Here is a 26,178-nt window from a genome sequence, read left to right as displayed (position 1 = left end):
CATGGATTAAAATCCTGCAGCGCACGCAAGGTCCCCCTGCTCAAGCCAGCACATGTCCAGGCCCGTCTGAAGTTTGCTAATGACCATCTGGATGATCCAGAGGAGGAATGGGAGAAGGTCATGTGGTCTGATGAGACAAAAATAGAGCTTTTTGGTCTAAACTCCACTCGCCGTGTTTGGAGGAAGAAGAAGGATGAGTACAACCCCAAGAACACCATCCCAACCGTGAAGCATGGAGGTGGAAACATCATTCTTTGGGGATGCTTTTCTGCAAAGGGGACAGGACGACTGCACCGTATTGAGGGGAGAATGGATGGGGCCATGTATCGCGAGATCTTGGCCAACAACCTCCTTCCCTCAGTAAGAGCATTGAAGATGGGTCGTGGCTGGGTCTTCCAGCATGACAACGACCTGAAACACACAGCCAGGGCAACTAAGGAGTGGCTCCGTAAGAAGCATCTCAAGGTCCTGGAGTGGCCTAGCCAGTCTCCAGACCTGAACCCAATAGAAAATCTTTGGAGGGAGCTGAAAGTCCGTATTGCCCAGCGACAGCCCCGAAACCTGAAGGATCTGGAGACTGTCTGTATGGAGGAGTGGGCCAAAATTCCTGCTGCAGTGTGACTCTCTAACTCTGTAATTGCAAACATAGGTTTCTTTACCAAATATTAATTTCTGCTTTTCTGATGTATCAAATACTTATGTCATGCAATAAAATGCTAATTCATTACTTAAAAATCATACAATGTGATTTTCTGGATTTTTGTTTTAGATTCCGTCTCTCATAGGTGAAGTGTACCTATGATAAAAATTACAGACCTCTACATACCTTGTAAGTAGGAAACACTGCCGATTTTGCAGGTTATCAAATACTTGTTCTCCCCACTGTATATGATGGGTGAGATGTTATAGCATTGTTATAGCATTGTTTAGGCTATCATGTTTTAGCGCCCCTAACGTGAGAGTTAAGTGTTATTTAATATTAGTTTATATGCATGCGGAGCATCTATAGATGACGAGTTAGTTGAAGAAGTATGTCTAGACACCCTAGGGAGGGGGGATGTGGTCTGTGTTTTATGTTCACATTTATTAATACAGGTGGCATGACAAGTTCCCGCACGGTGGGACGTTTTCCTTTTGGGTTTTGTATGACAGCAACAATTTGCTCTAAAATAAGAAATGCCACATAGTGACAGAGCACAGAGTAGACCTGGTAGAATAAAGATAGTCAGCTGGAACTGTAATGGCTTAGGGCATGTAGTGAAACGAGCTAAGGTTTGTTCTCAATCTTAAATCACTGGGCGCTGACATAGTGCTTCTTCAAGAAACTCCTATTAAATGCTCGGCTCAGGCCAAGCTACGAGTCGGCTGGATCGGTCAGATATACCAGTCTAATTTTGATGCAAAAGCAAGAGGGGTAGCAATCCTGATAAGGAAAAACATTCCTTTTTGTTTACTCATCCTCGATTTCAGATCCTAATGGTCGGTATATTATTGTGGCTGGTACACTGAATTCGAAACCAATAACCGTGGTCAATTTATATGGACCCAACTTCGATGATCCATAATTTTTTCAAATGGTATTTAAGGCCATATCAAATAGATAGAATAATCCCTTTCTTTTCATCAGTTCATAAATCATATTCCAGAATTTTCTTTTTTGTTGGACTCCAAGCTGCGTTGGTAACCTATCACCCTATTCTAATTACGGACCACTCTCTGTCCATGGTGCTGAAACTCCACAATATGTCTACAGGTCGGCGACTTTGGCACTTCGACGCATACTTGTTGAAAGATGAGACTTTTTGTCAGTATTTGAAGGAGCAGATTGCCTTTTTCTTTTGGAGCTAACGACACAGGGGATGTTGACGACTCCACCCTTTGGGAATCTCTAACGGCTGTGATTAGAGGTTTCATTATTTATTATACATCAGAGAGGAAGAAACGCTCCAATACTAGGATGAGAGAAATTAAGAGTTAGGGGAACAGGAGAACGCTTTTAGGACAAATTCCTCGAATGTAGTCCTTGAGAAGATCACAAAGTTGAAATATGAATACAATACCATACTTTCGAAACAGGTTGGCTCTTTACTTGCTAGAACGCAACAAAGTTATTTTGAACTGGGTGACAAACCACAAATTATTAGCAAGACAGCAGAGGCATGTACAGGCATCTAGAGCTTTTCACAAAATAAAAGACTACGGGTAAAATAGTAACAGATCCGCAGGATATTAATAGTTTTACTCAGCTATATCAATCAAAATGCGATGCTACTGATCCACAAACTATGGAACGTTTTCTCACTGAATGTGAACTTCCTAAACTAGACAGCGGGGCAGCTGCTGCACCTGATGCTGGGTTAACCTCCTAGGAAATTAACACAGCGATAGCACATTTTCCAAACAGAAAGGCCCCTGTGCCTGATGGATATGTAATAGACTGGCGCAGTACTTCTTATAGAATTCTATCTCTACTTATGTTGCGAATGTTTAAACATTCCAAAGAAAATGCCAAACTCCCGGAAACACTGTAAGAGGCTACAATAGCACTGATCTTGAAAAAAGATAGAGATTCCATGGAGATGTCGTCTTATCGCCCGTGTTGTTACTCCCCATAGAAAATAAGGTGTTGACAAAGATAATGCAAACCGATTTGAAAAAATATATATTTCTGACTTAATACACCCTGACCAGACAGGTTTTATCGGCAGGTAGCCTAGTGGTTAGAGCATTGGACTTGTAACTGAAAGGTTGCAAGATTGAATCCCCAAGCTGACAAGGTAAAAATCTGCTGTTCTGCTCCTGAATAAGGCAGTTAACCCACTGTTCCTAGGCCGTTATTGAAAATAAGAATTTGTTCTTAACTGACTTGCCTAGTTAAATAAAGGTACAAATAAAATCCCGGGCCGACATATATACTACAATTTCAGACGCCTTTTCAATGTAATGTATCATGGTCATAAAGTTGAGGCAGTGGTAATTGCTCTTGACGCAGAGAAGGCGTTTGATCAGATTGAGTGGAAGTATATGATGTCGGTTCTGGAGCATTTCACGTTTGGAAAGGAATTTATTAATTGGATCAGAATTATTTATGCACACCCAATGGCGTCCGTGGTAACCAATCAGGAAATGTCGAAGTCATTCGGCCTGTTCAGGGGCTGCCGACAGGGGTGCCCTGTTTCGCCTGCTCTCTTCGCTATAGCCATGGAACCCCTTTCTACTCTCATTCGTACATGTGCCGATATCGCTCCGGTTAAAATGAAAGACATGCAGCACAAAATGTCCCTCTTTTGTTTTCATCCAAGCCTAACATTTCTATTCCCCCTTAACTTGATAAATACATTTGGCTCCTTGGGCAAGATGGACAAGTTCACAAGCCTTGGCATTGTAGTGACAAGAACTTGATCAGCTATTGAAAGTCAATTGGGACATGAAAATGTATCAGTTCAAACAAAATATAGATTTTTGGAAAACTGCTTATCTCCTTGGTTGGTCATATAAACGCTATTAAAATGGTTGTCCGACCCAGGTTTCTTTACCTCTTCCAATGTCTACCCAATTTAATACCACAAAGCTATTTTAAGAAACTGCATTCAATAGTAATTCCATTTTTATGGGATAACAAGGCAGCCAGAATTTCAAAGAAGCATTTATGCAAGTACAAGATAGAGGTGGGCTTTGGCCTTCCTCACTTCAAACTGTATTATTGGGCTGAAAATCTGAACATTGTGTCTTTCTGGAGGGGAAGTTTACCTGTGATGAGACAGAAGGATATGCCTTCATGGCTTTTGATTGAGCAGGCCTCACGTCAACGTTCCTCACTCACTGCACTTGTTAATAGTCCAGCATATGTGGAAAAAGCCACTTATGACTCTAACCCAGTCATTTGTCATACTCTTAGGATCTGGAAACAGATGAGGTATTTTCTTAACATACCCACTGTATACATTGACAGCACGATTTGCTTAACTCATGCGTTCTACCCTGCATTGGATGATATGGTGTTTTTATAGTGGAGGGAGAAAGGGCTCACAACATTGGTCATTTATACATGGATGGTCAGTTAGCTTCATTTCAACAGTTACAGGGAAATTTCAACATGCCAACAACACATTTTTTCAGATACCTCCAAATCAGGAATTTCTTAAGGACACATGTCCCACAGTATGGCATTAAGACAAATAATCCTACATTAGATAGCCTGATCCTTGTCAAACCCCATTCAAAAGGGTCCGTCTCTAGACTGTATGATGTGCTACAGGCCCAAATAGAGGTATCCACAGACACCATTAAAAGGGCGTGGGAACAAGAACTTGGTTCAGAAATCTCAGATGAGGACTGGGTAGAAGCTCTCAGGAATATAAACCACAGTTCAGTGAATGCCAGACACAACCGTGTACATTTTAAGGGGATACACAGGTTACATTACTCAAAAGTGTATTTCTATTTCTGTCTCTCGCTCCCATCTTACACATACACCGTTACACTCTGGTTTTCCCGTCTTACACCTACACTCTCACACACACCGTTACACTCTGGTTCTCCCATCTTACACCTACACTCTCACACACACCGTTACACTCTGGTTCTCCCATCTTACACCTACACTCTCACACACACCGTTACACTCTGGTTTTCCCATCTTACACCTACACTCTCACACACACCGTTACACTCTGGTTCTCCCATCTTACACCTACACTCTCACACACACCGTTACACTCTGGTTCTCCCATCTTACACCTACTCTCTCACACACACCGTTACACTCTGGTTCTCCCATCTTACACCTACACTCTCACACACACCGTTACACTCTGGTTCTCCCATCTTACACCTACACTCTCACACACACCGTTACACTCTGGTTCTCCCATCTTACACCTACACTCTCACACACACCGTTACACTCTGGTTCTCCCATCTTACACCTACACTCTCACACACACCGTTACACTCTGGTTCTCCCATCTTACACCTACACTCTCACACACACCGTTACACTCTGGTTCTCCCATCTTACACCTACACTCTCACACACACCGTTACACTCTGGTTCTCCCATCTTACACCTACACTCTCACACACACCGTTACACTCTGGTTCTCCCATCTTACACCTACACTCTCACACACACCGTTACACTCTGGTTCTCCCATCTTACACCTACACTCTCACACACACCGTTACACTCTGGTTCTCCCATCTTACACCTACACTCTCACACACACCGTTACACTCTGGTTCTCCCATCTTACACCTACACTCTCACACACACCGTTACACTCTGGTTCTCCCATCTTACACATACACTCTCACACACACCGTTACACTCTGGTTCTCCCATCTTACACATACACTCTCACACACACCGTTACACTCTAGTTCTCCCATCTCACACACACCATTACACTCTGGTTCTCCCATCTTACACATACACTCTCACACACACCATTACACTCTGGTTCTCCCATCTTACACATACACTCTCACACACACCATTACACTCTAGTTCTCCCATCTTACACATACACCATTACACTCTGGTTCTCCCATCTTACACCTACACTCTCACACACCATTACACTCTGGTTCTCCCATCTTACACCTACACTCTCACACACCATTACACTCTGGTTCTCCCATCTTACACATACACTCTCACACACACCATTACACTCTAGTTCTCCCATCTTGCTTCCTCGCTTTTTTTCCTCCCTCTCTTTCTCCCCCTATTGAAATGATCTGGGGAATGAGAAGTTGATGAAGTGATTGGACAGAATTCTCTCTTTGTTCAGTTTGGCCCGTTCCTCCCCTTCCTCTTTCCTCACAGATACACATTCACATCATTCTGTTCGGTCTCACACAGAGAAACTCAGTGTTGTGTTTCACTTGTTCCCTCATCTCACTCCCTGTTCACTGAACGAGAAACTGCTAAGCTCTGCATACTTTTGCTAAGTGAACAAGAACACTCATAAACCTTCCCATCTGAAATAATGCACTCAATTGAACATTGTGTTTTAGTTTAATCATATTTGTAATCTGATTAGCGGTTCCTGCAAACTGTTCAAAGTAGTTATTATTGTTTTTTTGGGACAGGTTATTTGTGTAGGAGATTCAAGTGAATATTGAATGATTTGAGTTGCTGATTGTGGTCTGTCACTGTTCAGGTGAATGTGGGGAAGATGGACTCTCCCATAGAGAAGTGGAATCTGATCATAGGAAACCTGGCGCTAAAACAGGTAAACACACACACTGTCCGCCTCATAGTGAGCAGCAATGTTTTTTGCCACTGAGCAAATTTCAGAGCAAACTTGAACGTTGTGAAAATGTTGTACAACTTCCAGCACGTGTTTCATGTGAACACTGAGGCTGTACCCGCTTTAAGTTAGTTATAACAGTGGCCAAGTAAGCTGCTATGGATGTTTGATCTACCAGTGGGCCTACCATCAAAATCTATGGAGAAAATGCACCCATTACATTTTATCTTGGAAATAGCTGTTCTATCATTCAGCCTACAGTAGCAGGCAATGTGTCGTGTTCAATGTAGGCCTACATTCCATGATATTTTTTTTAAAACATGCAGGGCTTGACATTAAACTGTTTATCCACTTGTCCGTCTGAAAGGGAGCTGACTGAAAATGTTGTTGCTTGATGCAAGAAACCACTTGACAAAATAAATAAAAATGTATTATTATTTCCATGCCATTATTACAGAGAATCAGACAAATTATGCTACCCTCTGCCTATTGGTTACTTAGCTTATTCAAGCCTGTCTCAAAATACTACACTGCCCCTTTAAGACAAAAAACCTTTTCAAAGAAGTCTAGAAATGTACACGTTTTGTGCTCTTGTAAGCAATCACACCTCTATTGCTGACTACAAATTATAACTGGGCTAATAACTCATTAACTAGCAAAGGAAATTAACAGAATGTGCACCTGGCTACATGCAACTCTCGTTTTGATCTCAAAATCTACTCATGACCGCTCATACTGTAAACACTGTCCAGTTCAAAGTAAATGGCACAGATCCATATGGCAATGGTCTATTTGCATATAGGCCCACTGCAGCTCTGGTTATGCTGCACAGGTCTGTGTAGAGTACGAGTTGAGCAGTGCGTGTCAATGCGTTCTGCCGACAACAATCTCCTGCATATTTTGTTGTGTTTCGGTATGTTACATTGAAAGTGGTTAATATTGTGTTGACTCAATCACAATTGCCATAGTAAAGGGAAACGTTGATCTTTTCTTTCAAAATGGCAACAGTTCACCCACCTGGCGCGCAGGGCAGCTGAATCGGGTTCACCTACCGCCAACAGCCCGAGACCAAAATAAATAAAAATAGGAACTTTAGGCTTTATCGTTGTTGTTTTTTTGTTTTTTTTTACAGAAATCTTTTGCAATCAACTAGGAATGCCTGGGCGAACACTGCTCTAGAAAGTTGAGTAAAGTTCAATCTCATGCTTCTCACAGTGAGCTAATATTTGTTCTGTGTGGCAGTCCCGGGGGAGCTGCGCGCCCGTGTTCGTCTTAGAGGGATCATTGGCGAGCGGTTTTGAATTTGTGCCCTTATCTCCCGATCTGTTTATCTGCGTAGTTTGTGTACTTCTGGTTAGTACTTGTGGTAATTATTGACTGAGTGTTTTAATGTTGATAGTGTATCATATAATAGGAAAACATTGTTAAAACAGGTTGATGTTATTCCTGTTAACCCTTCCCCCACACCTCTCCCTTTCTCTCATTCCCTAAGTTCCTTCTCCCTCTGTCATCCTCTCTCTCTCTCCTTCTAGGTACAGGCTACAGTAGTAGGCTTCCTGGCAGCAGTGGCGGCAGTGGTTCTGGGTTGGATCCCAGAGGGGAAGTTCCAGATGAGTCATGCCGTTCTGCTCTGCTCTGCCAGCGTGGCCACTGCCTTCATAGCCTCTATGCTGCAGGGTACAGACACACACACACACAAATAGATAAGGACACACACATGTACTCTGATATGGAATGTGCACATTCAGACAATCAAACAGTCACAGCCCAACATATTATCGCCTACTGCTGATGGGTCTCATGCTATATACACTGCTCAAAAACATAAAGGGAACACTAAAATAACACATCCTAGATCTGAATAAATGAAATATTCTTATTAAATACTTTTTTATTTACATAATTGAATGTGCTGACAACAAAATCACACAACAATTATCAATGGAAATCAAATGTATCAACCCATGGAGGTCTGGATTTGGAGTCACACTCAAAATGAAAGTGGAAAACCACACTACAGGCTGATCCAACTTTGATGTAATGTCCTTAAAACAAGTCAAAATGAGGCTCAGTAGTGTGTGTGGCCTCCACGTCCCTGTATGACCTCCCTACAATGCCTGGGCATGCTCCTGATGAGGTGGCGGATGGTCTCCTGAGGGAGCTCCTCCCAGACCTGGACTAAAGCATCCGCCAACTCCTGGACAGTCTGTGGTGCAACGTGGTGTTGGTGGATGGAGCGAGACATGATATCCCAGATGTGCTCAATTGGATTCAGGTCTGGGGAACGGGTGGGCCAGTCCATAGCATCAATGCCTTCCCCTTGCAGGAACTGCTGACACACTCCAGCCACATGAGGTCTAGCATTGTCTTGCATTAGGAGGAACCCAGGGCTAACCGCACCAGCATATGGTCTCACAAGGGGTCTGAGGATTACCGTTCATATATTTATTTATTTTTTCCTCAACTTTTTCACTCCGGACGCTTTATCTGGACACGATTCGTCAGGACCTCCAACAGCCGAAGCTAAGTAGTAACATTAACATGATGACTTCTAATTGCAGCCGCTGTACTCGGCTTACGGCGAGGATAGCTGTGCTGCAAGCCCAGCTTCAGACGCAATCGTTAGGCAAGGGTAATTTCAGTGTAGGAAAGGATGAAATAGCGTCTGTGGCACCAGTAAGTACAGATAGTAGTGTAAATCCCCTGGCACAGTCCCCGCAGCCGGACAACTTTCTCACGGTTTCTGGAAGGAAATGCTGTAGGAACGCTCAACCGGTGTCGCTCATTCAGCCGACAGAAACTTTCAACCGGTTTTCCCCATTAAGCAGCGGGTCGGAGTCAGAGGCCGATTCTTCTCTGGTCTCTACTCCTCCCGTTACGGGGTCTGAGACGCCGAAGCTTCCCACCATTAGCTCTGACAAATTGAAAACTCTAGTCATTGGCGACTCCATTACCCGCAGTATTAGACTTAAAGCGAATCATCCAGCGATCATACACTGTTTACCCGGGGGCAGGGCTACCGACGTTAAGGCTAATCTGAAGATGGTGCTGGCTAAAGCTAAAACTGGCGAGTGTAGAGAGTATAGAGATATTGTTATCCACGTCGGCACCAACGATGTTAGGATGAAACAGTCAGAAATCACTAAGCGCAACATAGCTTCTGCGTGCATATCAGCTAGAAAGATGTGTCGGCATCGAGTAATTGTCTCTGGCCCCCTCCCAGTTAGGGGGAGTGATGAGCTCTACAGCAGAGTCTCACAACTCAATCGCTGGTTGAAAACTGTTTTCTGCCCCTCCCAAAAGTTAGAATTTGTAGATAATTGGCCCTCTTTCTGGGACTCACCCACAAACAGGACCAAGCCTGACCTGCTGAGGAGTGACGGACTCCATCCTAGCTGGAGGGGTGCTCTCATCTTATCTACCAACATAGACAGGGCTCTAACTCCTCTAGCTCCACAATGAAATAGGGTGCAGGCCAGGCAGCAGGCTGTTAGCCAGCCTGCCAGCATAGTGGAGTCTGCCATTAGCACAGTCAGTGTAGTCAGCTCAGCTATCACCATTGAGACCGTGTCTGTGCCTCGACCTAGGTTGGGCAAAACTAAACATGGCGGTGTTCGCCTTAGCAATCTCACTAGGATAAAGACCACCTCCATTCCTGTCATTACTGAAAGAGATCATGATACCTCACATCTCAAAATAGGGCTACTTAATGTTAGATCCCTTACTTCAAAGGCAATTATAGTCAATGAACTAATCACTGATCATAATCTTGATGTGATTGGCCTGACTGAAACATGGCTTAAGCCTGATGAATTTACTGTTTTAAATGAGGCCTCACCTCCTGGCTACACTAGTGACCATATCCCCCGTGCATCCCGCAAAGGCGGAGGTGTTGCTAACATTTACGATAGCAAATTTCAATTTACACAAAAAAAAACGACATTTTCGTCTTTTGAGCTTCTAGTCATGAAATCTATGCAGCCTACTCAATCACTTTTTATAGCTACTGTTTACAGGCCTCCTGGGCCATATACAGCGTTTCTCACTGAGTTCCCTGAATTCCTATCGGATCTTGTAGTCATAGCAGATAATATTCTAATCTTTGGTGACTTTAATATTCACATGGAAAAGTCCACAGACCCACTCCAAAAGGCTTTCAGAGCCATCATCGACTCAGTGGGTTTTGTCCAACATGTCTCTGGACCCACTCACTGTCACAGTCATACGCTGGACCTAGTTTTGTCCCATGGAATAAATGTGGTGGATCTTAATGTTTTTCCTCATAATCCTGGACTATCGGACCACCATTTTATTACGTTTGCAATTGCAACAAATAATCTGCTTAGACCCCAACCAAGGAACATCAAAAGTCGTGCTATAAATTCACAGACAACACAAAGATTCCTTGATGCCCTTCCAGACTCCCTCTGCCTACCCAAGGACGCCAGAGGACAAAAATCAGTTAACCACCTAACTGAGGATCTCAATCTAACCTTGCGCAATACCCTAGATGCAGTTGCACCCCTAAAAACAAAAAAAATGTCTCATAAGAAACTAGCTCCCTGGTACACAGAAAATACCCGAGCTCTGAAGCAAGCTTCCAGAAAATTGGAACGGAAATGGCGCCACACCAAACTGGAAGTCTTCCGACTAGCTTGGAAGGACGGTACCGTGCAGTACCGTAGAGCCCTTACTGCTGCTCGATCATCCTATTTTTCTAACTTAATTGAGGAAAATAAGAACAATCCGAAATTCCTTTTTAATACTGTCGCAAAGCTAACTAAAAAGCAGCATTCCCCAAGAGAGGATGACTTTCACTTTAGCAGTGATAAATTCATGAACTTCTTTGAGGAAAAGATTATGATTATTAGAAAGCAAATTACGGACTCCTCTTTAAACCTGCGTATTCCTCCAAACCTCAGTTGTCCTGAGTCTGCACAACTCTGCCAGGACCTAGGATCAAGAGAGACGCTCAAGTGTTTTAGTACTATATCTCTTGACACAATGATGAAAATAATCATGGCCTCTAAACCTTCAAGCTGCATACTGGACCCTATTCCAACTAAACTACTGAAAGAGCTGCTTCCTGTGCTTGGCCCTCCTATGTTGAACATAATAAACGGCTCTCTATCCACTGGATGTGTACCAAACTCACTAAAAGTGGCAGTAATAAAGCCTCTCTTGAAAAAGCCAAACCTTGACCCAGAAAATATAAAAAACTATCGGCCTATATCGAATCTTCCATTCCTCTCAAAAATTTTAGAGAAGGCTGTTGCGCAGCAACTCACTGCCTTCCTGAAGACAAACAATGTATACGAAATGCTTCAGTCTGGTTTTAGACCCCATCATAGCACTGAGACGGCACTTGTGAAGGTGGTAAATGACATTTTAATGGCATCGGACCGAGGCTCTGCATCTGTCCTCGTGCTCCTAGACCTTAGTGCTGCTTTTGATACCATCGATCACCACATTCTTTTGGAGAGATTGGAAACCCAAATTGGTCTACACGGACATGTTCTGGCCTGGTTTAGATCTTATCTGTCGGAAAGATATCAGTTTGTCTCTGTGAATGGTTTGTCCTCTGACAAATCAACTGTAAATTTCGGTGTTCCTCAAGGTTCCGTTTTAGGACCACTATTGTTTTCACTATATATTTTACCTCTTGGGGATGTTATTCGAAAACATAATGTAAACTTTCACTGCTATGCGGATGACACACAGCTGTACATTTCAATGAAACATGGTGAAGCCCCAAAATTGCCCTCGCTAGAAGCATGTGTTTCAGACATAAGGAAGTGGATGGCTGCAAACTTTCTACTATTAAACTCGGACAAAACAGAGATGCTTGTTCTAGGTCCCAAGAAACAAAGAGATCTTCTGTTGAATCTGACAATTAATCTTAATGGTTGTACAGTCGTCTCAAATAAAACTGTGAAGGACCTCGGCGTTACTCTGGACCCTGATCTCTCTTTTGAAGAACATATCAAGACCATTTCGAGGACAGCTTTTTTCCATCTACGTAACATTGCAAAAATCAGAAACTTTCTGTCCAAAAATGATGCAGAAAAATTAATCCATGCTTTTGTCACTTCTAGGTTAGACTACTGCAATGCTCTATTTTCCGGCTACCCGGATAAAGCACTAAATAAACTTCAGTTAGTGCTAAATACGGCTGCTAGAATCCTGACTAGAACCAAAAAATTTGATCATATTACTCCAGTGCTAGCCTCTCTACACTGGCTTCCTGTCAAAGCAAGGGCTGATTTCAAGGTTTTACTGCTAACCTACAAAGCATTACATGGGCTTGCTCCTACCTATCTCTCTGATTTGGTCCTGCCGTACATACCTATACGTACGCTACGGTCACAAGACGCAGGCCTCCTAATTGTCCCTAGAATTTCTAAGCAAACAGCTGGAGGCAGGGCTTTCTCCTATAGAGCTCCATTTTTATGGAACGGTCTGCCTACCCATGTCAGAGACGCAAACTCGGTCTCAACCTTTAAGTCTTTACTGAAGACTCATCTCTTCAGTGGGTCATATGATTGAGTGTAGTCTGGCCCAGGAGTGGGAAGGTGAACGGAAAGGCTCTGGAGCAACGAACCGCCCTTGCTGTCTCTGCCTGGCCGGTTCCCCTCTTTCCACTGGGATTCTCTGCCTCTAACCCTATTACAGGGGCTGAGTCACTGGCTTGCTGGGGCTCTCTCATGCTGTCCCTGGAGGGGGTGCGTCACCTGAGTGGGTTGATTCACTGTTGTGGTCATCCTGTCTGGGTTGGCGCCCCCCCCCCCCTTGGGTTGTGCCGTGGCGGAGATCTTTGTGGGCTATACTCAGCCTTGTCTCAGGATGGTAAGTTGGTGGTTGAAGATATCCCTCTAGTGGTGTGGGGGCTGTGCTTTGGCAAAGTGGGTGGGGTTATATCCTTCCTGTTTGGCCCTGTCCGGGGGTGTCCTCGGATGGGGCCACAGTGTCTCCTGACCCCTCCTGTCTCAGCCTCCAGTATTTATGCTGCAGTAGTTTATGTGTCGGGGGGCTGGGGTCAGTTTGTTATATCTGGAGTACTTCTCCTGTCCTATTCGGTGTCCTGTGTGAATCTAAGTGTGCGTTCTCTAATTCTCTCCTTCTCTCTTTCTTTCTCTCTCTCGGAGGACCTGAGCCCTAGGACCATGCCCCAGGACTACCTGACATGATGACTCCTTGCTGTCCCCAGTCCACCTGGCCATGCTGCTGTTCCAGTTTCAACTGACCTGAGCCCTAGGACCATGCCCCAGGACTACCTGACATGATGACTCCTTGCTGTCCCCAGTCTACCTGGCCATGCTGCTGCTCTAGTTTCAACTGTTCTGCCTTATTATTATTCGACCATGCTGGTCATTTATGAACATTGAACATCTTGACCATGTTCTGTTATAATCTCCACCCGGCACAGCCAGAAGAGGACTGGCCACCCCACATAGCCTGGTTCCTCTCTAGGTTTCTTCCTAGGTATTGGCCTTTCTAGGGAGTTTTTCCTAGCCACCGTGCTTCTCCACCTGCATTGCTTGCTGTTTGGGGTTTTAGGCTGGGTTTCTGTACAGCACTTTGAGATATCAGCTGATGTACGAAGGGCTATATAAATAAATTTGATTTGATTTGATTTCATCTCAGTACCTAATGGCAGTCAGGCTACCTCTGGCGAGCACATGGAGGGCTGTGCGGCCCCCCAAAGAAATGCCACCCCACACCATGACTGACCCACCGTCTCCAGACTCTGTCACGTCTGTCACATGTGCTCAGTGTGAACCTGCTTTCATCTGTGAAGAGCACAGGGAGCCAGTGCCGAATTTGCCAATCTTGGTGTTCAATGGCAAATGCCAAACGTCCTGCACGGTGTTGGGCTGTAAGCACAACCCCCACCTGTGGACATCGGGCCCTCATACCACCCTCATGGAGTCTGTTTCTGACCTTTGAGCAGACACATGCACATTTGTGGCCTGCTGGAGGTCATTTTGCAGGGCTCTGGCAGTGCTCCTCTGCTCTGGCAGTGCTTTCCACCTGTTGTCTATTCCATTTGCACAACCGCATGTGAAATGTATTGTCATTCAGTGTTGCTTCCTAAGTGGACAGTTTGATTTCACAGAAGTGTGATTGACTTGGTGTTACATTGTGTTGTTTAAGTGTTCCCTTCATTTTTTGGAGCAGTGTATTAGTAACAAACACACACATGGAAGGTTGAGGTATGTGCAGGCGTGTCGCCCTGACCTCTGTACCATCTGAATCCCAGGCTTCATCATGGTGGGAGTGATCGTGGGCTCCAAGAAGACGGGCATCAACCCCGACAACGTGGCTACGCCCATCGCCGCCAGCTTCGGTGACCTCATCACCCTGGCCATCCTGGCCTGGATCAGCCAGGGACTCTACAACTGCCTGGGTGAGAGGAGGAGGATTTGGACTAGATACTTCCAGATGGAAATAAGACACACAAGCAGTCAACTATTTTTTGACCCTCTATATTGAGTTCACAATCCTTCACTTCATCCTTCCTCTGTTTGTTTTATTTCCTCTTGAAAAATGGTGAATAATATATCTGTCCAACAGTGTAAAGAAATTATCCATTTGGAATCAGACTGCATTGTTCAACCACTAGATGGCACTCTTACGCTGTTATTTTGTGTCATTACTAGTAATTCATCAAAACAGACCATATCTTTCTCTCCCTCGCTTTCCCTCTCTCCATCTCCCACTCCATAGTCCATATTTAATATATGCCATGCCCAGCCTCACACACGCTTCCTCGTGTTACATTACCCAATACAGTGGACCAGCAAGCTTTTTCCTTGGAAAGTGTATTTTACTAACCTTGACGTATCTGTGCTCTATGAAACAAGAATTCATCACCAGACCAGACTCCAGAACTATGAAAGGCTACAGTAAAATATCTGAGATAATTTAATACAAGAGTTGTTCATATTTTCATACCAACTCAGTAAATCTGTCTGACCTTGCCTGGTGGTGTAGGACAGGTTGTGTTCCAAATGACACTCTATTCCCTATGGGCCCTAGTCAAAAGTAGTGCACTACGTAGAGCATAGGGTGCCATTTGGGATGTTACCACAGAGGACAGTGTCTCTGTTGTAAGGGCCAGCCATGTCCGTCCCGTCCGCTGTGTTCTGCCTAATTGGACTAATGTGCAGTTTACTCATAGCTAAAGTGAATCATTTTAACCTGATGGTGTACAGAGATATCCAGGAGACTCTATCCCAAATATATATATATATATATACCCACACCCAAGGCCACGGTTTGCTACTGCAAACATTTATTTTAAGACCTAAATCTGAAACGTGGTGAGGGAATGGTGAACCACAGTGACACAGAGTCAAGTCTAAACCCAGGGACTGGTGGGTATACCTGTGTCATCATGACTGGGACTATTACCCAATTCTACCCACTGTGACTACATGGAGCTCCCTTCTCTGGGTTTTATATCTATGTCTTCAGGGGGTTGATGATGAGGGCCGTTAAGTATGTGGAATGGGATCATAGTGAGACGAACATCTGGTAAGGAGAAGGGGATGATGGAGTTACATATCTCACTACTAGGCACTAAGCAGGTGTTTTCCCCTTCTCTATTCTCCAACATCACTCTGATTTAGAGCTGTAATAATCATTAGAGTTGTAAACCCACACAGGTGTGTGCGCATGCAAATTTCAGTATAAAGTAGACCCCTCCAAAGATAGTCTCTTGCTAGTGAGTGAGGATCTGTTTCTCAGGTCTTTAAAGTTAGATGACCTGTAGCTACTGTCCTGAGTCATACAAATACAGTACTTCTCCTTGTTTGTTTTGAATCTCTGTTGTTTTCTTGCTCGGTGTCATGCTGTCTTTCCTGGGGAGAGGAGAGACAGTATCTCCCCCCTGCTCTGTGTCATGCTGTCTTTCCTGGGGAGAGGAGAGACAGTATCTCCCACCTGCTCTGTGTCATGCTGTCTTTCCTGGGGAGAGGAGAGACAGTATCTCCCCCCTGCTCTGTGTCATGCTGTCTTTCCTGGGGAGAGGAGAGACAGTATCTCCCCCCTGCTCTGTGTCATGCTGTCTTTCCTGGGGAGAGGAGAGACAGTATCTCCCCCCTGCTCTGTGTCATGCTGTCTTTCCTGGGGAGAGGAGAGACTATCTCCCCCCTGCTCTGTCAATCCTCATGAAGCTGAAGCTGATAAATTGTGTTTGTTGTTTTGTTGTTGTAACTCCCACCAGTTGTTTCACTCTGGGGATTATATCTGTTTTTAATTCTCCCCTTTCCTCTCTGCCTCTCTCTCTGCCTCTCTCTCTGCCTCTCTCTCTGCCTCTCTCTGTCTGCCTTTGTGTACATATCTACCTCTGCACATTGATTTGGTACTCCCTGTATATAGCTCTCTTCTTGTGTATAGCTCTCTTCTTGTGTATAGCTCTCTTCTTGTGTATAGCTCTATTCTTGTGTATAGCTCTATTCTTGTGTATAGCTCTCTTCTTGTGTATAGCTCTCTTCTTGTGTATAGCTCTCTTCTTGTGTATAGCTCTCTTCTTGTGTATAGCTCTATTCTTGTGTATAGCTCTCTTCTTGTGTATAGCTCTCTTCTTGTGTATAGCTCTCTTCTTGTGTATAGCTCTATTCTTGTGTATAGCTCTCTTCTTGTGTATAGCTCTCTTCTTGTGTATAGCTCTCTTCTTGTGTATAGCTCTATTCTTGTGTATAGCTCTATTCTTGTGTATAGCTCTATTCTTGTGTATAGCTCTCTTCTTGTGTATAGCTCTCTTCTTGTGTATAGCTCTATTCTTGTGTATAGCTCTATTCTTGTGTATAGCTCTATTCTTGTGTATAGCTCTATTCTTGTGTATAGCTCTATTCTTGTGTATAGCTCTCTTCTTGTGTATAGCTCTCTTGTGTATAGCTCTCTTGTGTATAGCTCTATTCTTGTGTATAGCTCTCTTCTTGTGTATAGCTCTCTTCTTGTGTATAGCTCTCTTCTTGTGTAGCTCTATTCTTGTGTATAGCTCTCTTCTTGTGTATAGCTCTATTCTTGTGTATAGCTCTATTCTTGTGTATAGCTCTATTCTTGTGTATAGCTCTATTCTTGTGTATAGCTCTCTTCTTGTGTATAGCTCTCTTGTGTATAGCTCTCTTGTGTATAGCTCTATTCTTGTGTATAGCTCTCTTCTTGTGTATAGCTCTCTTCTTGTGTATAGCTCTCTTCTTGTGTAGCTCTATTCTTGTGTATAGCTCTCTTCTTGTGTATAGCTCTCTTCTTGTGTATAGCTCTATTCTTGTGTATAGCTCTATTCTTGTGTATAGCTCTCTTCTTGTGTATAGCTCTCTTCTTGTGTATAGCTCTCTTCTTGTGTATAGCTCTCTTCTTGTGTATAGCTCTCTTCTTGTGTATAGCTCTATTCTTGTGTATAGCTCTCTTCTTGTGTATAGCTCTCTTCTTGTGTATAGCTCTCTTCTTGTGTATAGCTCTCTTCTTGTGTATAGCTCTCTTCTTGTGTATAGCTCTCTTCTTGTGTATAGCTCTCTTCTTGTGTATAGCTCTCTTCTTGTGTATAGCTCTCTTCTTGTGTATAGCTCTCTTCTTGTGTATAGCTCTCTTCTTGTGTATAGCTCTCTTCTTGTGTATAGCTCTCTTCTTGTGTATAGCTCTCTTCTTGTGTATAGCTCTCTTCTTGTGTATAGCTCTCTTCTTGTGTATAGCTCTCTTCTTGTGTATAGCTCTATTCTTGTGTATAGCTCTCTTCTTGTGTATAGCTCTATTCTTGTGTATAGCTCTATTCTTGTGTATAGCTCTATTCGATCTTGTCATGTATTTTTTTTCCTTTTGTGTTAGTTAGTTCTGCATCGTTGGGAAATGTTCTTAAGCAAGATTTTCACTGTAAAAGTCTGCACCAGTTGTAGTCGGAGTTGTATTCGGAATTCATTTTGATTTGTCTCTCTCGCTCTCTGTCTCTGTAGACTCTCACCCGTACGCGTCGTCCCTGGTGTGTGCCTTCTTCCTGTCTCTGACTCCCGTGTGGATGGTGATCTCCTCCAAACACCCGGCCAGCCGCACCCTGCTCTACTCCGGCTGGGAGCCTGTCATCACTGCCATGGTCATCAGCAGGTGTGTGTGTGGATGCACTCGCTCACTGTCAGAGAGAAGTAGCAACAGACTATTGCACATTCACGTGATCAGAATAATAGCACCATTTAATGTGTGAATGTTCTGTGCTCTGCAGTATCGGAGGTCTCATCTTGGACAAAACAGTGTCTGACCCGAACCTGGCTGGCATAGTGGTGTACACCCCTGTCATTAATGGTGAGACGCAATATCACTGACTGATTAGACACACTGTGCGGGTTTACAATGTGACTGACACTGTGCGGGTTTACAATGTGACTGACACACTGAGGGTTTACAATGTGACTGACACACTGTGCGGGTTTACAATGTGACTGACACACCGTGCGGGTTTACAATGTGACTGACACACTGTGAGGGTTTACAATGTGACTGACACACTGTGAGGGTTTACAATGTGACTGACACACTGTGAGGGTTTACAATGTGACTGACACACTGTGAGGGTTTACAATGTGACTGACACACTGTGAGGGTTTACAATGTGACTGAATTTACATTCAAACTTAGTTAGAAAAATGTTGAGTAATGGACTAAACACAAACGTCTGTCTCTGTATCACTGCTACTGTCACCCTCCTCCCATCCTTACCGGAGGACCGTTGCCAAGGCTGTTGCTGGCATTTTGACAACCAGAAATCAGCTTTTAATTAAACCTTGTTAATGAGAGACATTTAACTCGATGGAAGACGACTGTGTGCCTCTAATCGATGTTACTGCTGAGATGTCAACAAATCAGGAAATGGCTGGGTGATCTGGGAAGTGTGTTTGTGTGTGTGTATGTGTGTGTGTGTCAGGGTGTGTAGGGGGACCACACAGACAAATGATTCTGGGGCTGTAAAAGGGAGGTTTCATCACCAACCCTGTAACTATCTGTGATTTACAACACATAGTGGTTACTATCTTATAGGGAGGAGGAGATGAATAGACTGAGCCTTTGATGCTTTCACTCTGAACATGTACAGATCCTCTCTTCTAAACTAGAGACCCGAATATAAGAAGAGAGATGAGTGAAGCTGGGAAAGAAGACTGGAATGGGAGAAAGGAAAATGGAGATGAGATGTGGAGAGGCAGGCAGACATTCTGTTGTCCCAGAGCTATTCCGATGGGGCGGGAGATAGTGGGAGACGGGACCCCCTGTGGTCTACCCTCAACCCACCCCTCCTCTCCCGCCGTGAGACCCAGTGACCCAAATTACAGCAGCTAGCCCCCCTGCTGAGGTGGAACCACCACACTCCCCAGACCTCTGGAGGAGAGGGATTGAGTGGTGGACTGGAGATGGATGAGGGGTGCAATGAAAGTGAGGGATGTGGTGGAATCAGAAGGGGGGGGGGGGTGATTAGGCAGGGAGGAGTGTGAAAGATGAAGAGGGTGGAAAGGGATAAGATTGTGGGGAGAGAGGCGTGAGGAGGGTGGGGAGTTCTATTTAGCCACAACATGGAGAAGTTAAATGTCAGTGAAAAGACGGAGAGGCAGCAAAGATTGGATTAAGTGGCCATAATCTCTGGGCAGCAGAGGTGTCTGTCCTCATTTAGGCCCGCCTGATCAGGATAACAAGCACCGGAGGGGAGATAAGCCCAGCTACCCCAAAATATGCCCCTCTCCAAAACACAACCCCAAATTCTCTTTCTGTCCCTTTCTGTCTCAGCGACCACAGCCTCTCTCATCTCCTCCTACTTTCTGTCAGTGTTGTCTGTCTCATTGACCACAGCCTCTCTCATCTCCTCCTACTTTCTGTCAGTGTTGTCTGTCTCATACACTATTTTGGGTTGGAGTGGTTGTCTGGTCTGCCCACCTGGAAGCTCTGAGTGTTTCTACATTTCCTGTGCTGCGTGGCTAGACTACTCTGAGTCACCTGACTGACTGTGTGTGTGGATATAAATGGCCTTATCCTGCTGTTTTCAATGTTCCTCTGCTTGATACAAATTACAATCTATATGAGGAAGCTGAGCAGAATTAGATGGGGCACACTGACAGTCTTTCTCCCCCATTTCTCCTTTTTATCTCTGTCCCCCTACTTTCCCTGTCTGTTTATCCCCACCTCTCTCATTTTCCCCTCCTCTCTCTCTCTCTCTAATGCAGTTATCCCACACAGTAATATGTATTCATTATGTCTCAGACTGTGGTGATGCATCACTGCTGTCTCATGCTCCTTCTGGTTGAGAAAGCCAGGCTGACGTGTTGAGCAATGTACTGAGATGCAACACAGCCAGGCTGCATTCCAAACCAGAACTCACACCCTTCCCTCTGTCCTAATTGATCTGGAAGGACTTGATATGTGAAAGTAATATGACAGAAACTACAGTCCCTGCTCTTTGGAGGGAGAGGTTGGGTTACCTCAGATCTGTGACTGGAAGGCATCACCTGTTTAGGGAAGGATACAAATCTGAGTCCTCGCATTTCTCTCTAACCCTCACTTCTGCTCTATACTCAGCTGCCTCCAGTCAGCTCCAGCCCTAAGCCTGCCTGTTCTGTCTGTTCTCCAGGTATTGGGGGGAACCTGGTAGCCATCCAGTCTAGCCGTATCTCCACTCACCTGCACTTCCACAGTGCTCCTGGGGAGGTACCAGAGGAAGCCAAGGGCTGCTACTACCCCTGCCGCACCTTCTGTGGCACAGGTAAAGCACCTAACCAATACTTAAACTGTGGAAATGTGATCTGTTTTAAACAGGGCATCCTGCAGGACAGATTGCTTAACCTAGAGATAGTTCTCCCCCTCTTCAAGTCCCTCTCGCTGTGATTTTAAGACATAAATTGTAGGTGCTGCAGAAGGTCTACCCCATAATTATCTCCCTAGTCAGTGTTTACGCTGACAGATACACAGGTTAGAAACCGTCTTAGCATCTGTTCTATTGTGAGACTCAGTTGCACAGTTCCAACTCCTCTCGTCTCCTCTCTCTCAGGAGCCAATCACCGTTCGGCCCAGGTGCTGCTCCTATTGGTGCTCCCGGGTCACCTGATCTTCCTGTACACCATCCACCTGATGAAGAGCGGCCACACCACCCTGACGCCTATCTTCATGACTGTCTACCTGGCTGCCGCCCTCTTACAGGTCAGTGGTGTATATGTGTGTGTGTGTGATGGGGTAGTTCCTTTGCAAACTACCCGTAGTCTGTAAGTTCTTTTTCCAACTGTGACCTTCATCTGAGCTTGAGAATTCACTGGCTGACATGACTTTCTATTAAAAGCTGTTATTTTGCGAGACATTATTATTAGTGTCACTATTATTGTGACACTATCAAAAGCGAGCTTCGTTCAGAGACCCTTTTTCACTCTGCTTTCAAAACGCTTAAACATAAATGAACCACACGCATGATGAACGTCAACTTGAGATGAGAGTGCTCCTTACTAAATGACATTTGAAGGGAAATCAGGTGCGGCAGATTGCCTAGTGGTTAAGAGCATTGGGCCAGTAACCGAAACGTCGCTGGTTTGAATCCCCTAGCCCGACTAGGTGAAAAATCTGTCGACGTGCCCTTGAGCAAGGTACTTAACCCTAATTGCTCCTGTAGATTTCTCTGGATAAGAGCATCTGTAAATGTAGAATGTAAATGTAGAAATGTGTGTATCCTAAGCATTCCTAGAGCTCTGATTTTATCCCTGAGGAAGTCTGACTTGTGTGTGTTTTACCACTTTGATGGCATTAGGATCGATTATGGAAGCAAAGGCTCAGAATGTGAATTGGTGCTTATACTATCAGGAATGTGTGGTATTTTCTAGGTGTGTGTTTGCTCTCTGCAAACGCACACCTGGTGGATTGTTGTACACAGCAAGGCCTAACTGCCATCCTGGGAGTCTTGGTTCCATACAACTTAGCTTTGATAGTCTGGGTGTCAATGCTTACTCACTGGTCTTTATAGGAAGGAAGACATGTTAGTTGCCATTTCTACTACATACTATGAGCAGGAGGGTATATGATAACATTATTACAGTATTAACAGATTGAGAAGAGCAGGCTGTAGTTGTTTTAGAGCAGTGGTTCCAAACCAGGGGTACTAGGACACCTGGGGATACTTGGCCTATCCACAGGGGGTGCTTGAGCATACTCCAGACACCATAGGCCTACTGGTAAAATGCACATGAGGTGCTACTTCAGAGGTACTCTGGGCAGAGCATAATTCAGTTGGTGGTACAGTAACCAGAAAGGGTTGGGAAGCACTGTTTTAGTGTTCAGCCACGTGTAAATATGTTCGCTCTGTACCTTTAAGAGAAGCAATAAGCAAACCACACTTTGCTGAAGTGAAAGTAAAGTGAAAGTAAAGTGAAGAGGCTTGTATCAGGCACTGAAACCCTACTCCTCGTCAGAAGTCTTGCTACACAACTATGTTGCGTTCTGTCTCTGAGCGCCTTATTAATCAACATCAACACAGGTGAGTTAAAAAAAAAAAATGTTTACCTGGACAAGTAGTAACATAAACCTCATACCGTAGCATGATGACTTGTTAAATATGTCTGCCTTTGGTAAAGGTCTTTTTCACAATGAAGTAGTAACATAAACCTCATACCGTAGCATGATGACTTGTTAAATATGTCTGCCTTTGGTAAAGGTCTTTTTCACAATGAAGTAGTAACATAAACCTCATACCGTAGCATGATGACTTGTTAAATATGTCTGCCTTTGGTAAAGGTCTTTTTCACAATGAAGTAGTAACATAAACCTCATACCGTAGCATGATGACTTGTTAAATATGTCTGCCTTTGGTAAAGGTCTTTTTCACAGTAAGTAGTAAAACGGGCTGGTACCCTTTTTTTTATTTTTATATTTAAATACAGAAGATTGGTTAGAATTAATGTCTGGCTTGCTTGACAACTCTGAATCCATTATTGAGTTGGTTATTTTTAATATAGAGAGCCAACTGAGTCCAGGAAATGCTTTATGGTTTCACCTTTGGTCTCTGTCTAGATATGACCACCTCCAGCAGTCTCCTGTCTGAAGAGCAGTTCCTGTGCTCTGTCTGTCTGGATGTGTTCACTGAGCCAGTCTCTATTCCATGTGGACACAACTACTGCAAGGCCTGTATCAGTGGATACTGGGATACCAGTGACATGTGCCAGTGTCCATTATGTAAGGAGATTTTCTACAGAGAACCTGCGCTTCGTGTCAACACAACGTTCAGAGAGATTGTGGAGAATTTTAAGGAGATGAGAGTCAGAGGTAAAGATGAGTCCCCTGCCAAGCCTGGAGACGTGTCCTGTGACTTCTGCACTGAGATGAAGCTCAAGGCCCTGAAGTCCTGTCTGGTGTGTCAGACCTCTTACTGTGAGACTCACCTGGAGCCTCATCAGAGAGTCCCAGCCTTAAAGAGACACAAGCTGATCAACCCTGTGGAGAACCTGGAAGACAGGATGTGTAAGAAGCACGACAGACCTCTAGAGCTGTTCTGTAGGAGTGACCAGACTTGTGTGTGTCAATTCTGTACTGAGACAGACCACAAGACTCATGACACTGTCCCTCTAGAGGAAGCGTATGGAGAGAGGAAGGTTGAACTGGGGAAGACTGAGACAGAAGTGCAGCAGATGATCCAGGAGAGACTGAAGAAGGTTCAGGAGATCAAACATTCAGTAGATCTGAGTCAGAAAGATGCAGAGAGGGAGATATCAGACAGTGTACAGGTCTTCACTGCTCTGGTTCGCTCCATTGAGAGAAGCCAGACTGAGCTCATTGAGGTGATTGAGGAGAAGCAGAAAGCAGCAGAGAGGCAGGCTGAAGGGCTCATTAAAGACCTGGAGCAGGAAATCACTGAGCTAAAGAGGAGAAGCACTGAGCTGGAGCAGCTCTCACACACTGAGGACCACCTCCACCTCCTACAGAGCTGTCCATCCCTCTGCACCCCTCCACCCACCAAGGACTGGTCTAGAATCAGTGTTCACAGTGATATGTGTGTGGGGACTGTGAGGAGAGCTGTGTCTCAATTGGAGGAGACAATTTTAAGTGAAGTGAAGATGTTGTGTGATGCTGAGTTGAAGAAGATTCAGCAGTATGCAGTAGATGTGACTCTGGACCCTGATACAGCACATAATGGTCTCATCATGTCTGAGGATGGGAAAAGGGTGAAACATGGAGATCGAAAACAACATCTCCCAGACTACCCAGAGAGGTTCAATTATTTTGTCTGTGTATTGGGAAAGGAGGACTTGTCCTCAGGTAGATTTTACTATGAGGTGATGGTTAAGGGAAAGACTAAGTGGGATTTAGGAGTGGTCAGAGAGTCCATCAACAGGAAGGGGGATATCTCAGTGAGCGCTGGGAATGGATGCTGGACTCTGTGCCTGAGGAATGGAGAATACAACGTTCGTGCTAAAGCCAGTGTCCTGCTTTCCCTGAGAGAGAAGCCCCAGAAGGTGGGGGTGTTTGTGGATTATGAGGAGGGTCAGGTCTCCTTTTATGATGTGGAGGCCAGGTCTCATATCTACTCTTTCACTGGCTGCACCTTCACTGAGAAACTATATCCATTCTTCAATCCATGTCTTAATGATGGTGGTAAAAACTCTGCCCCTCTGATCATCTCTCCTGTCAATGACGGACTGAGTTTATCCTTAAAGCATAGTTGATGGGCATTCTTTGGAGACTGCAGTGTCATATGAATGTCACAAATGGTTGTCTATGTCCTTATACTCCTTAATGATATCTAGTCTCTCTCATTGTTATGAAAAATCAAAGCAGTAAACATATCCCCACTCCTAAAAAGTTGTAATAAATAATTCCCTAATAAAATGCTTATAGAAGAGTTTCTAGAGTCCCCCCATATTTGCATGTAATGCCATAGCCTCCCTCTTTCACAGGGGACAATGAGGAATTCTCTCTTTCTCTCAATGATATTTATATGAATCCTTTAAAGTAGCTTGAATCAGGGGAACTTGATTCTTGGTCTGGGGTTGTGGTCTCTGATTGCTAGTGGTAAGTCCTCGCATTGCTTTGTATGTCTTTACTGCTTGTGTCAGAGATGCCTTTGTGCAAAAGGGAGAGGTTTGCCCTGGTAGTCCTGGGAGGTGACTTGAAAGAAGGTGCATAGGCATGCTTCCCAAAGAAGGGTGTTGCAACTATACACCTAGTTTTCAAACGTTGCTATGGGCACAGCCTAACAATGGAAGTGAAGGCTTCGACTTCTGCTTTACTTCCCACCTCGGTGGGTGACAAACTTGCCAGAGTAAATTATTTTAAGGAGTCAATTTAGAGCATAAAACTCAAGTAGGCCTGAACAAGTATAAGTGTTATGTCATATTTATTTAATTCACGTTCGCTAACATTAGCTAGGCCTACTAGTTTGGTTGTAGTAACGTTAGTTGTGTCTGAGTTAAGGGCCATCAACTAAGCCAATAACGATAACTATAGACTAATTTACAGTGCATTCGGGAAGTATTCAGCCCCTTGACTTTTTCCACTTTTTTTACGTTACAGCCTTATTCCTAAATGGATTAAATCGTTTTTTTCCCCCTCATCAATCTACACACAATACCCCATACATTTTGCCAATTTATTACAAATACAAAAACTGAAATATAACTTTAAGTATTCAGACCCTTTACTCAGTACTTTGTTGAAGCACCTTTTGCAGCGATAACAGCTTTGAGTCTTTGGTATGACACTACAAGCTTGGCACATCTGTATTTGGGGAGTTTATCCCGTTCTTCTCTGCAGATCCTCTCAATCTCTGTCAGGTTGGATGGGGAGTGTCGCTGCACAGCTATTTTAAGGCCTCTCCAGAGATGTCTAGGCTCTGGAGCAGGTATTCATCAAGGATCTCTCTGTACTTTGTTCCGTTCATCTTTCCCTCAATCCTAACTAGTCTCCCAGTCCC

At 44.3% G+C, this 26,178-nt stretch overlaps 2 protein-coding genes across 4 annotated transcripts in view; both read left to right on the top strand.

Moving 5' to 3' along the window:
- Positions 1 to 26,178, top strand: part of LOC109864569 (solute carrier family 41 member 2-like) — a 43,184-nt gene that overhangs the window by 4,422 nt on the left and 12,584 nt on the right. For 2 of the 3 annotated variants that reach the window (XM_031798165.1, XM_031798166.1), the window contains exons 4-10: positions 6,168 to 6,239; positions 7,790 to 7,934; positions 14,518 to 14,664; positions 18,215 to 18,362; positions 18,478 to 18,557; positions 20,866 to 20,997; positions 21,283 to 21,431. In XM_031798165.1, coding sequence (XP_031654025.1) covers positions 6,168 to 6,239; positions 7,790 to 7,934; positions 14,518 to 14,664; positions 18,215 to 18,362; positions 18,478 to 18,557; positions 20,866 to 20,997; positions 21,283 to 21,431 — 873 coding nt within the window. Of the gene's footprint in view, positions 1 to 6,167; positions 6,240 to 7,789; positions 7,935 to 14,517; positions 14,665 to 18,214; positions 18,363 to 18,477; positions 18,558 to 20,865; positions 20,998 to 21,282; positions 21,432 to 23,282; positions 25,108 to 26,178 lie in introns of those variants that run through there. The other variant, XM_031798167.1, reaches the window with a different exon arrangement.
- LOC109910333 (zinc finger protein RFP-like) lies at positions 21,925 to 25,107 on the top strand. The gene is made up of 2 exons (XM_020509501.2): positions 21,925 to 22,749; positions 23,283 to 25,107. Exon 2 carries the CDS (start codon positions 23,285 to 23,287, stop codon positions 24,929 to 24,931), a length of 1,647 nt encoding a protein of 548 aa, XP_020365090.1. The 5' UTR covers positions 21,925 to 22,749; positions 23,283 to 23,284; the 3' UTR covers positions 24,932 to 25,107.

The sequence above is a fragment of the Oncorhynchus kisutch genome, linkage group LG19 (assembly GCF_002021735.2).
Source record: "Oncorhynchus kisutch isolate 150728-3 linkage group LG19, Okis_V2, whole genome shotgun sequence".
Lineage (NCBI taxonomy): Eukaryota > Metazoa > Chordata > Actinopteri > Salmoniformes > Salmonidae > Oncorhynchus > Oncorhynchus kisutch.
The sequence above is the reverse complement of the archived record's forward strand: the minus strand, read 5'-3'. Positions and strand labels throughout refer to the sequence as shown.